The sequence below is a fragment of the Ursus arctos genome, unplaced genomic scaffold (assembly GCF_023065955.2).
Source record: "Ursus arctos isolate Adak ecotype North America unplaced genomic scaffold, UrsArc2.0 scaffold_8, whole genome shotgun sequence".
Taxonomy (NCBI): domain Eukaryota; kingdom Metazoa; phylum Chordata; class Mammalia; order Carnivora; family Ursidae; genus Ursus; species Ursus arctos.
The window spans coordinates 35,212,447-35,224,787 of record NW_026623100.1 but is presented as its reverse complement, the minus strand read 5'-3'; the positions used below and the strand labels follow the sequence as shown (position 1 = coordinate 35,224,787).

Here is a 12,341-nt window from a genome sequence, read left to right as displayed (position 1 = left end):
TCCGGGTCTCCCCCCAGGCTCCTCCCACCTTAGAACATTTTTTTTGTTCCTGGCTAAGTTTCCCCTGTGAGATTGGGTTGGGGGGTGGGGCTGGCTGGACGGGAGGACACACTGCCATTCATTAGAGTTCCTACCGAATGGACTACTTTTTCCAGCTCAGAAAACCCTTGTTTTCTACCAGAGAAATGGGCAGAGGCCTCTCTCTGGAACTTGGCTGGAGGGATGTCACTCTCCGGGAGAGTCCCTCCGTCTGCAAATATCCCAAAGCAGGCCCAGCCTGCCGTGTTCCTTTGTTGGGACAGAAGGGGAATGGAATCTTACCAATAGGTGAAAAGGGCTAGAGAGAAAACCAAGGATGGGCCCACCCTTCTCCCTACAAAGGCCTAACGCTAAAAGGGAAGGGAAAAAAAAAACCACCAACAAAGAGTTTAAGATAGTAGTTCCCAGCTTTTTCAAATATGAAGCATTTTTTAACCAATCCATTTTTTAATTTTTAAATTCTTGACATTACAGAACTAAACTGAAATTTATTAACATTCCACTCTTACATTTCTTATTGACAAACAGAAATAAAATTCATGAGCCAAAAACCCAAAACAAAACTAAAAACAGGGAAAAGCTTATAAAACTAAATATGGATCCCAGCATTAACAGCTGAACAGAGAATGTGATTTTTAAATTCTTAGCGGATGATAAAGTTGTGTAGAAACTGAACACTTACAAATTATTTAAAACCTGGAATCACTGACCAGAAATTACACAGTTGGATCATGGGAAAACAGCAGAAAGGGGTTGTAAGTGAACCTACACTGTTCTAGCTGCACCCCATGCCCTTCTCGGAGGAAAGCCTGGCATTAATTAGATATTGGGCCAGACTAATACTGGCAGCAGAACCAGTGATAGTAACCTGCCTACCAGAGGAGCCTTCCACTGGATTGGCAATTTTGATCTGGGCCCCGGACATCTGGCGGATCTCATTAATGTTGGCGCCTTGGCGCCCGATTATGCAGCCAATTAAGTTATTTGGAATGGTGAGTTCATGGGTGGTTTGAGTAGATGCATCCAAACTTGCCCAATAGCCTTTCACCTCTGGAGAGCTGGAGTCAATTCCGGCGAATCCGGTCCCGCCGTGCATCATGGCAAAGTGAGACTGTTGTCTTGCCACCTGGTTCAGCTTGGCCAGATCGAGCGGAGAAATGGTGTGTTGTCCTTGAATCGAGTAGGCATCTAGAGGTGGTCCCTCCAGGTCATGGGTGGCATGGGGGTAGCCCGCAGCGTCGCTGCACCGATCTTGGCCGCCCGCGCAGATGACTGGAGAGCTGGCCGGCATGGGCTGGTACGGAATGGTCATGACTCTCCCTTGCGGAGACTGGGAGAGCGTCTCCAGCATGACCAGGCAGATCTGCTTGACACACTCGGTGACAGACTGCGGCACGCCAGCAATGGTGATGGCCCGCTCGGTGGAGTTGGGCAGCATATCCCCCGCCACCTGGACCTGGGCCCCCGTACTCTCGCGGATCTCTTTGATCTTACATCCGCCTTTCCCAATCAGGGAGCCGCACTGGGTGGCCGGCACCACCAGCCTCAGGGTGACCGGGGGCCTGCTGGCCGCCGTGCTGTTGGTCATGGAGCTATTGATATCTTCTTCCAGCTTGTCGATGATCATAGCGAAGGCCTTAAAGATGGCATTGGTAGGGCCGGTCAGAGTGATGATTCTCTCCGGACAATTCCCCTCCGAGATGTTGATCCGCGCGCCACTCTCCTCGCGGATCCTCTTAACCGACTCCCCTTTCTTCCCAATGATGCTTCCTACTTCCTTTCCGTGCATAAGCAGCCGAATGGTGAGAGTCACATTTAGTCCACTTTCAGTCACACCGGCATCCATGGCGAGCGGCGGGCGGCGTTCGGGGGAGTTGGGCTCGTTACGTGGTCAAGTCTTTGGTGGCTGGCGGGGGGAGGGGAGATGTAGGCCCAAAACTGCCGGCGCGAGGCGAGCGAGGGCCGCGGGAGCGAGCGGGCGCGGGCGGGAGGCCGCGGCGTCGTCGCAGGGGCGGGCGGCGGCGGCGGAGGGGGCGAGCGGGGCCGGGAGCGGCGGGCGGGCGGGTGGGCGAGGGCGCGGCGGTGGCGACTCCGGCGGCAGCCTCGGCGGTCTGGGCGGGGCGGGAAGCCCGCTTTCAACCCCGCGTACCCTCTGACCCCGGAAGTGCTTGCCGCGCAGGACCCCTTGAAAAAAAATGAGGACCCGTCTTTTTTAGGTCACAAGATTGCGCCAACCTCCACATGGTAGTTTTAAAAAAATTTTTTAACAGCCTAGCATTGCAAATAAAGCCCCGATGTGCAGACGCTGTGAGCCCGGCAAAGTTTTAAAACCGATATGCATTTTATTAACTCTAGCGGCACTGGCAAATGTTTGGAAATGTTAGCGTTGTGAATGGGTATGACACATTATTTTCCCGCCTTACAAAACGAGTTTGGAAGCGGAGCGACACGGGCAGCCCCGGCGGTAACTGCAGGCGGCAGCTGGGACGCCGCGGATTTAAAACGTGCGCGTGAGGAGGCTAGAGCGCGTGCGCGAGGGTGTGGGGAGACGGGAGGGGCAACCGCGGTCTTCCGGGGGGGAGGGGCGGCGAGGCGAGGCTTGCGGGGTGGGTGCGCGCGCGCGAGGGCGCGCGAGCAGGCACGTGGGGCCCCTTCGTCCCCGGTGCCCGGGCGCCCCGCGCCAGCCCCCACCCCTACCCCGGTCCCCCAGCGGCGGCCGGTGAAGAGAAAGACCGAAACCCACCCCTGCCGCCCGAGTTGCGGCTCTGCTGATGATTTCTGGGAAGTGCTGGAAAGACGGCCATAAAAAAAAGAATGGCGTCCATTTACATAATGCTTTGTTTGCATTTTGCAAGTTTCTTTCGGTTGAACCTGCAGAAACCCCACCTCCTAGTGTCGTTTTAGTCGTGGCAGTCTCGTCAGACATTTAAGACAATGGTGTGCCTCTTGGGGGCCGCATTTATTTAGGGGTGCCGAGTAGTGCTGTGGGGCGTTCTTGCGGTTTTCCCCACGCCGTTTAAGCTCCCGCTTCTGCCCTTCCCATTTCCCCCCTTGGTGCAGATGCCGCGCCCCGCTCTCTTCGGGGACGGCCCTTGTCGGGCACCGCCATCTTGGAAGGCCTTTCTTGCCGGTTCGCCACTGCACGTTCCTCTCGCTAAAGAAAGGTCGCTTGGGTGGCTCGTATACGTTTGCTTCTATCCCTTTCTCTTCCCTTCGGCTAAACCAGACAGAAAAGGCACACAGACGTGTGCGCAACGTGCTTCAGGATCCTTAAAGGAAAGCGGCTAACGTGGCGGTCCCTCCGCCCCCCTTCCTTCCCCACGGGGTGGCCGCCATGTTTCCAGAACACAAAATGGCGGCACGTGGCCTGGATTCGTCGCCAACGAGAAATTGGGGTCGACCGGGTCGACCCGAAAGCTCCAGAATGGCCCCCCCTCCCCAACCCCGTGCGTGTTGGCTGGAGCCTTCCCCTCGCAGCGAGTGCTCTGACCACCCTGGTCCAAACCTCGGCTGCCGAATTTTAATGCATTTCCCCTGTTAATTTAAAATGGAAACGTTTATAACTGAAATGTAGGCATAATACTGAGTTTCGTTAGTTTTAAATTTAATAATGAGTAATGGGGGGCAGTACCAGTGGATAATTTGGGCCCCCAGTACCGAAGCATTTAGGAATTGCTGCTTTAAGAAATGAGATGGGAAGTTACTGATTTCCTAGACTTTTAGCACAGGTTGGTGTGCTGGAGAGACCAAGAAATGGTCTTCTAAAACAACTTAAAAAAAAAAAAATGTCCATGAAGCAATTCGGATACCAGTGACCTTTTTCAGAGGTCAGCTGGCTGGTGAACCTCAGTTTACCCACAGCGGGTGTTAACTTTTAGTGGGAGGGACAGAGACAGATGTTACTGTGCGTTTACCAGTGCCAGATGCTGTACTAGCATTTCACTGCATACTGTCTTTAATTTTTACAATGATCTGAGGTAGGTGTTACCTCTTTGTTTTTTTTTTTTTAACAGACGAATTCACTTAGGCCCAGAGATGTGAAGTGACTAATTCAAGGTCACACTGTGGAGGATGGAATCCAGACCTTCTGATTTCCTTATTGGTGAGCACATTTTCAAATTTTTCTGTAAGTCATGGTTTTAGAATTCAGGTGCTATTCGAGTGTTTAAGTGAGCTTGTCATTTAAAGGAACCCCTCAGGTAAACTTTTGGTGCATAGTCACCCACTGTTTGTTTGGGGATTCCCAGTTTTTCCTGGTGTGAGCTATACCTGTAAGAGGCTCAAATGCTATTTTTTTTTAAATGAGGTGTTTGGGTGACAATAGGGAGGGGGACATGATTCAGCCCTGCCCAAAGGCTGAAGCATCTGTCAGTCCAGCCTTGTCTGCGTCGCATTTAAATCTACGTGGCTCTGTGGGAGCAAGCAGTTTCCCTGTGTGACTCACTTATTCCTTAAGCCATCCGTGGGCATGACTTCCGCCTTCCTCACCCCAATGTCCCAACCAAGTAAAAATACATAATTTTACTTTGGCGCCAAGTCTCCATTTCTCTGCAAATATTGACAGAGCATGACAGTGTTAGGTAAGTCATAGTCTGTGAACTCTTCAGTTTAATGTAACAAATAACTTGTAGGTCAAAGAAGGAATATGTGCCTGAATAGGGCTCTACATGTGTGGGTGTTAGAGATGGAGAGAAGGGCTTTTTGCTTCTTTTAACTTACGTTAATGTCCTATATCATGGTTTCTGAAGTGCTTTTGCAGTACTTTGTGTAATTTTACAAACAACTTTGGTAGATGGGTACATAAGAGCAACAATGACAGTAATAGCATTAAGTGCTTAATTTGCCAGGCACTGTTTGAAGCTTTATTCTGTATGATAATTCAGTGGCTCTTATATTTTTTTATTTTAAAGATTTTATTTTTAAGTAATCTCTACACCCAACGTGGGACTCGAACTCCCAACCCCAAGATCAAGATTGCATATTCCACTGAGTCAGCCAGCCAAGTGCGCCAACAGTTTTAAAAGCAAACCACCATAAGAGCTAAATTTTACAAAATAACTCATGTATGTGCATGTATATAAAACAAAATCTTTTTGAAACAATACGTAGTCTTACTATATGCAGTGTGCTCTGGTAATTACATGAAATAAAAAGGCACATCAAAACTAAAATGAGAAACCCATTGTTAGGTTGTGACCAAAACGATTAATGTACACATTTAATCCTCACAAAACCTCCTGATATGGGGGTGATGTTAATTTCCATTTTGCAGAGATACAGAGAGGTGAAGGATTTTTGTCTAAGGCACAATTAAACAGTAAAATAGGGATTTGAATCTAGGCGATCTGAATCCAGAGTCTGTATATATACCACTATGCAAGATGCGGTGTCTGGGGGCAGCTGGGTGGCTCAGTCATTAAGCGTCTGCCTTCGGCTCAGGTCATGATCCCAGGGTCCTGGGATTGAGCCCCCCATCAGGCTCCCTGCTCAGTGGGAAGCCTGCTTCTCCCTCTCCCACTTCCCCTGCTTGTGTTCCCTCTCTCACTGCCTCTCTCTCTGTAAAATAAATAAATAAAATCTTAAAAAAAAAAAAAAAGTTGTGGTCTCCGCAGAGGGCCTTGTCTTATAGAGGAGGCAGAATTGTTTAGGGAATTAAAATTATTAGTAAATGTTAAAAACTCAGGAGACAAAAAGAGAAATTATGTATAATTGGGAATTATGTATAATTAGGAATTAAAACTACTCTGGGGGCGCCTGGGTGGCTCAGTCGTTAAGTGTCTGCCTTCGGCTCAGGGCGTGATCCCGGTGCTCTGGGATCGATCCCCACATCGGGCTCCTCCGCTGGGAGGCCTGCTTCTTTCTCTCCCACTCCCCCTGCTTGTGTTCCCTCTCTCGCTGGCTGTCTCTCTCTGTCAAATAAATAAATAAAATCTTTAAAAAATAAATAAATAAAATAAAACTACTCTGGTCCCCTAAATCTGCCACATACTTCTTCTTTTTTTTTTTTTTAAAGATTTTATTTATTAATTTGACAGAGAGAAACAGCCAGCGAGAGAGGGAATACAGCAGGGGGAGTGGGAGAGGAAGAAGCAGGCTCCCAGCGGAGAAGCCTGATGTGGGGCTCGATCCGGGAACGCCGGGATCACGCCCTGAGCTGAAGGCAGACGCCTAACGACTGCGCCACCCAGGCTCCCCTGCCACATACTTCTTTTCCCTAAAGAAGATGTATACATTGGGTCTTTCTTCCCAAGGCTGCCTATTTTAAACTTTTTTGCCTGAAATTTTCCATTAATTTTTTCTCATCTGAGTACCTCTAGGATTCTACTAAACTCCCCCCAACCCCCAACAAAGACTTCCCCTTCCCAGCTCTCAGCTTCTCTGTTTCCCCCAGAGTCCTACAGCCCTCTCTGCCCCTATAGGCCACATTTAGCTGTTGATTAAATTGTAATTGGAATGTGTCTTGGTGTTGATAGTGTGTTGTACAGACTACAGGTGCTGTGTGTGACCCGGAAATCTGGTAAAGAGGGCCCTGGACTTAGGAACCTGTGTCTCTGGCCCCTAGCCCCAGCTCTGCCACTGTCTAGCTTTGAGATGTTTACAACCCAATCCAAGACTGGCTTTGGTTTTCCCATCTGTAAAACAAGAGATTAAATGATGTCTTCTGTCTAGGCAGTGATGATATTTGATGATCTTGGTTCTTTATCTCTGGAGGGGGGGAAGATTATGTAAACACTTTACTCACTTATGGTAAATTCTCCACTCCCTTCCCGAGACCTGCACTATCTTGTGGATATATGAGTGAATTCCACACCACCCATTTTACAGATGAAGCCACTGAGATATGGAACAATTGACTAAATAGTCACTGCCCCACCCCTGGAGCCTCATGCCTGACTCTTCTCCCATTTGAATGACTGCAGGTTAGTTAAGGAATTTAACGAGGTGGTGAAGGTGAGTCAGGCCTAGACTTCGGGAATTGAACCACAGGATTTATATTCTGTTCAGAGGAAGGATTTTTGCTCCCTTTTATTTAACATTGGCATGTTATGTGAAATATTTTGAAGTGATTTTACGTTACTTAATCATCACAGACAACTTTGCCAGGAAAGTATTATTATGCCTATTTTATGGAAGAGCTAGGTATGGATCAGAAGGATGAAGTGACTTGCCCAAGGTGACATAGCTTGTCAGAACCTGAGCTGGGCCTCTTGACTATTGTGTCTTGTTCCTCTTCTTGGCTTCTGATGCTTTGACACATGGAATAATTTTATCTTTAACTCAAAAAGCTTTCAATCCATTCTTTATTCTTCTGTCCCAGAGCAACCAGTCCACTTATGTTAGGTTCCAGATTTTTTTGGTTTAAGAAAACCTCTTTGCTCTTTTTCTCTAATGTTTACATTTATGGGTGTGGGAAGTGGTGGGAATTATTCCTCTGGAGACGCTGGAGGCAGGGACCACATTTTTTCCTCCTAATCTACCCGGTCTAGCAAGTATACTATAGCTTTTTATTTATTTATTTATTTTTATTTATTTATTTATTTAAAGATTTTATTTATTTATTTGACAGAGAGAGAGAGACAGCCAGCGAGAGAGGGAACACAAGCAGGGGGAGTGGGAGAGGAGGAAGCAGGCTCATAGCGGAGGAGCCTGATGTGGGGCTCGATCCCATAATGCCGGGATCACGCTCTGAGCCGAAGGCAGACACTTAACCGCTGTGCCACCCAGGCGCCCCATACTATAGCTTTTTAAATTTTCCCTACCAACATGTAGCATTTTTTCAAAAAGTATGATTTTTCTCTTACACCTTCAGAATTAGCTTCACATTTTTCTTTTATTTGAAATTGTAGTAAATTGAGAGGGCCTTGACCCTATCACTTTCTGGGATACTACAGATTATAGCCTAAGAAATATATGTGTGTATTTTTAATGATATTTACCACTTTAATTAATTAATTAATTTAAAAGATTTTATTTGAGAGAGAAAAAGTGGGAGAACACAGAGGGACAGTGAGAGGGAGAAGTGGACTCCTCACTGAGCAGAGAGTCCAATGTGGGGCTCGATCCCAGGACCCTGAGATCATGACCTGAGCTGAAGGCAGATGCTTAACCAATTGAGCCACCCAGGCGCCCCTATACTTTATTTATTTTTTTAATTACTACTTGTCTTTTTGTTTGTTTGTTTGTTTAATATTTTATTTATTTGAGAGCACGAGTGATGGAGACGGGCAGATGGAGAGGGAGAAGCAGACTCCCCGTTGAGCAGGGAGCCCAATGCAGGGCTCGATCCCAGGACCCTGAGATCATGACCTGAGCCGAAAGCAGATTCTCTTTTCTTTTCTTTTTTTTCTTTTCTTTTCTTCTTTCTTTCTTTTCTATTTTTATTTTTTTAAAAATATTTTATTTATTTATTTGACAGAGAGAGACAGTGAGAGAGAGAACAGAAGCAGGGAAAGTGGGAGAGGGAGAAGCAGGCCCCCCGCCGAGCAGGGAGCCCAACATGGGGCTCGATCCCAGGACCCTGGGATCATGACCTGAGCCGAAGGCAGACGCTTAACGAGTGAGCCACCTGGGCGCCCCATCTTTTCTTTTCTTTCTTTCTTTTTTTTTTTTTTTTTTAAGATTTTTATTTATTTATTTAACAGAGAGAGAGAAGGCACAAACACGGGGAGTGGGAGAAGGAGAAGCAGGCTCTCCACTGAGCAGGGAGCCTGATGCAGGGGTCAATTCCAGGACCCTGGGATTATGTCCTGAGCTGAAAGGGAGACACTTAACTGACTAAGCCACTCAGGTGCCCCTGAAGGCAGATTCTTAACCAACTAAGCCATCTGGGCATCCCACTACTTTTTTTTTTTTTTTTTTAAAGATTTATTTATTTATTTTAGAGAGTGAGAGGGAGCATGTCCATGCATGAGAGAGAGGCAGGGGGTGGGGGCAGAGAGAGAGAGAGTCTTCAGACTCCGTGCTGAGTGCAGAGCCAACTCAGGGGCTCAATCTCATGACCCTGAGATCATGACCTGAGCCGAAACTTAGAGTCAGATGCCTAACTGACTGAGCCACCCAGATGCCCCAGCGTAAGAAATATTTCTTACACATTTTGTGGATAGTAACAAGAGTAATAATATTAATCTCATATGCCGATGATCTTGTGCTGCTGCTATGGGGTTATTACTGGGTTTCCTCAGAAACATAAGAAATATATTGGTGTGCTTTACAGAAGTGCCCAGGGAGATACAACAACATTTTTGTTCTAAGTTCTCCTAGTTGGGGAAAGTAATGCCCATGGGTTCCCCAGGGTTACTCTGACTGAAATAAGGCATGGAGAAGGGAGTGCAGAGAAAAGTTAAAGGGAAAATGAGAACAGAGTGCAAATGCAAAGTACAGAAAATAAGGAAGGAAAACAGGTAAGAAAAGGAAAGGGAAAAGGCTAGGGCAGAGGGAAGAGGAGAGCACAGGATCGGTGGAAGGGATGTGAAGACGACAGTTCAGAGGTCCGTTTGCTCCTCGTGTTGTGTGGGAAGCATAGGCTGCTGTTTTGCACCAAAAAAGAGCAGCTGATATGAGAACTCCTGAGCACCATGTCTCTTTTTATCCTCTCTTCCCAGTGTCTGGTAGGGAAAATTTCTTTGTTTTTGCTATCAGCTGGGGATGTAGTTAAGATGCCAGTATTTTTAGTATTAGCCTCAGTTCAATTGGTTTATCAAGGAAAATGTGCTAAAAAGATCACACAGGGGCGCCTGGGTGGCACAGTCGATAAGCGTCTGCCTTCGGCTCAGGGCGTGATCCCAGCGTTCTGGGATCGAGCCCCACATCAGGCTCCTCCGCTAGGAGCCTGCTTCTTCCTCTCCTACTCCCCCTGCTTGTGTTCTCTCTCTCACTGGCTGTCTCTGTCAAATAAATAAATCAAATCTTTAAAAAAAATAAAAATAAAAAAATCACATAAAGTATTCCAAGTCATATTTTCTTTTTTTTAAATTTAATTTCTTTTTTTTGTTATGTTAGTTCCAAGTCATATTTTATCTTATTCATTCCGGCAGCAAATACTTTTTTCTTCTCTTAATTTATTTTTAAAGTTAACTCCCAGCGTGCGACTTGAACTCAGGACCCTGAGATCAAGAGTCTCATGCTCTACTGACCTAGCCAGCCAGACACCCCAGTCAGCAAATACTTTCTGATTGCTTGATAGTTCCCAAACACTAAGGATACAAAAATGAGTGAGATCCTGTCCTTGCCCTCAAGATGTTTATGATCTGGAGAGGGACACTGACAAGTAAACAGATTGGCAGTACACTACATCAGTGTATTAGGAGATGAGTAGGCAGAGGATGCTATGGGCTTAGAAGAGGGTCATTGATTCATCCTTGGAGGGGATCCAGAAAAGCTACCTAGAGAAGTTGGCACTCAGGCTGAGTCCCAAGTTGAGAAATTGCAAGGTGGAGGGCAGGAAAGGTTAACTCTTGAGAAGGGAAGCAAAGGCCTAAAGGCCGACAGTGCACAGTCCATTCAGAAGTTGAAGGCATTTCCAAAAGGTATGAAGGATGTTTGCATGATCCAGGTTTTGGTGATTATTGTTCTGCTTCAGAAGTGTACATTATTGAAACTCGATTATGCTTTACTAGAGCACAGAAAGTTCAAGTCTTACTTTGTAGCAGTAATTCTCTTTTAAGATGAAGACATTAGAAACTGTACTTCTGGGGGCGCCTGGGTGGCTCAGTCGTTAAGCGTCTGCCTTGGCTCAGGGCGTGATCCCGGCATTCTGGGATCGAGCCCCACATCAGGCTTCTCCGCTAGGAGCCTGCTTCTTCCTCTCCCACTCCCCCTGCCTGTGTTCCCTCTCTCGCTGGCTGTCTCTGTCTCAAAGAAATAAATAAGATCTTAAAAAAAAAAATTGTACTTCTGGTCTAGAGATTCCAAGGAGAAAATGTAAATAAAGCAGTTTTTGAATTAGCAAATGATTGGTAATCCTCTGTGCAGTAAAGGAAAGAAGGTATAGAGCATAGCATATCCCTTTCTTATCCAAGTTTTGGATTTGATTGTGTTCTGCTTTGTTTTCAAAGGGGGTGTGTATGGAAATTTAGGGTCTTTGTTTAGCTGGTTGGGATGTTTGAGTTAGGGAGGAGGGAAAAGAGTTCAAGAATAATTGCTACTTTATGGCAGAACAAAAGAAATACATTTAAATAGCTCATTTCTCTGAGCCCACCTACTGAGCACAAGCAAGACTTAGTTGAGAACTTTGTTTCAGAGACACAGTTAATTCAACCAGACAAAGCATTTGTTCAGCATTATTTGCTGTGTAAAATCTGTTGTGTCCGGATTAAGCACGTTGATTTTTGTTTTTTTGAGACATGGTTATAGCTGCATTAAATAAAAACCTTATGTGTATTCATTGGACAATACTGGGATTTTACCTGGATTAAAGGAAAAAAAGTACTATGTGGAATGGGGAAGAACGTGCTTAAAAAATAGCACACAGATTCAGTGGTCATTTCTCAGTCATCTTGACCTCTCTGTAGCACCTGACACTCCCTCCTTGCACATTAGTTTCATTTGGCTTCCAGGATGCCACTCCCTTGATTTCCCCCCTGCCTCACTGGCCCCTCCTTCTCAACCCCATCCCCCTTTTTTGGCTCCTCATCCCCAGCCCCCTTTTGAATCCTCCTAATCTTCTCAGCCTCTAATGATGGAGTACTCAAATGAGTCCAGGCATCTCTTCTCCGTTTACACTCATTCCCTAGGTGCTCTTTCAAGATTTTAAATACCATTTGTACCCTGACACTTCTCAAGTGTATATGATCAGCTTGGATGTCTTCCCCTGTACTTAAGACTCTCATATCTAACTGCCTACAGGATACCATCTCCACTTGGTTATTTAATAGCTTCTTGAGCTTAACATATTCAGCAAATTAATATTGAAACTTCTCTCAAAAATGTACCCCTGGGGGCTTCTGGTTGGCTCAGGCGTTTGAGCATCTGGCTCTTGGTTTCAGCTCAGATTATGATCCCAGGTCATGAGATGAAGCCCCGCATCAGGCTCCGTGCTCAGTGGGGATTCTGCTTGAGGATTCTCTCCCCGTATCCCTTCCTGCACTCGCGCGTGCGCGCTCTCTCTCTCAAGTAAATAAATAAATCTTCAAATGTGTACCTCTGCCAATTCCTCCCCATTTTAGTTGTATTGAATATATGGAGGACTCTCCCTTGACTCTGTTCTTTTTCTTTTCATTTTTTAAGATTTTATTTATTTGACACAGAGAGAGCGAGGGAGCACAAGCAGGGGGAGTGGCAGGTAGAAGGAGAAGTGGCTCCCC

At 46.3% G+C, this 12,341-nt stretch overlaps 2 protein-coding genes across 36 annotated transcripts in view; one reads left to right on the top strand and one right to left on the bottom strand.

Annotated features, from left to right (window-relative positions):
- Window positions 1-466: 466 nt before the first annotated feature.
- On the bottom strand, window positions 467-2,063 carry PCBP1 (poly(rC) binding protein 1). The gene has a single exon (XM_026483613.4). The coding sequence runs from the start codon at window positions 1,883-1,885 to the stop codon at window positions 815-817; it is 1,071 nt and encodes a 356-aa protein (XP_026339398.1). The 5' UTR covers window positions 1,886-2,063; the 3' UTR covers window positions 467-814.
- Window positions 2,064-2,615: 552 nt separating this feature from the next.
- ASPRV1 (aspartic peptidase retroviral like 1) overlaps window positions 2,616-12,341 on the top strand; it is a 107,206-nt gene continuing 97,480 nt past the window's right edge. For 13 of the 35 annotated variants that reach the window (XM_057309469.1, XM_057309473.1, XM_057309474.1 and 10 more), the window contains exons 1-2: window positions 2,654-3,203; window positions 4,053-4,141. Coding sequence is in view for 4 of the 35 variants with exons in the window: in XM_057309455.1 (XP_057165438.1) it covers window positions 4,111-4,141 (31 nt within the window). In the remaining 31 variants the exon portion in view is untranslated. The other 22 variants (XM_057309470.1, XM_057309452.1, XM_057309460.1 and 19 more) reach the window with 15 other exon arrangements.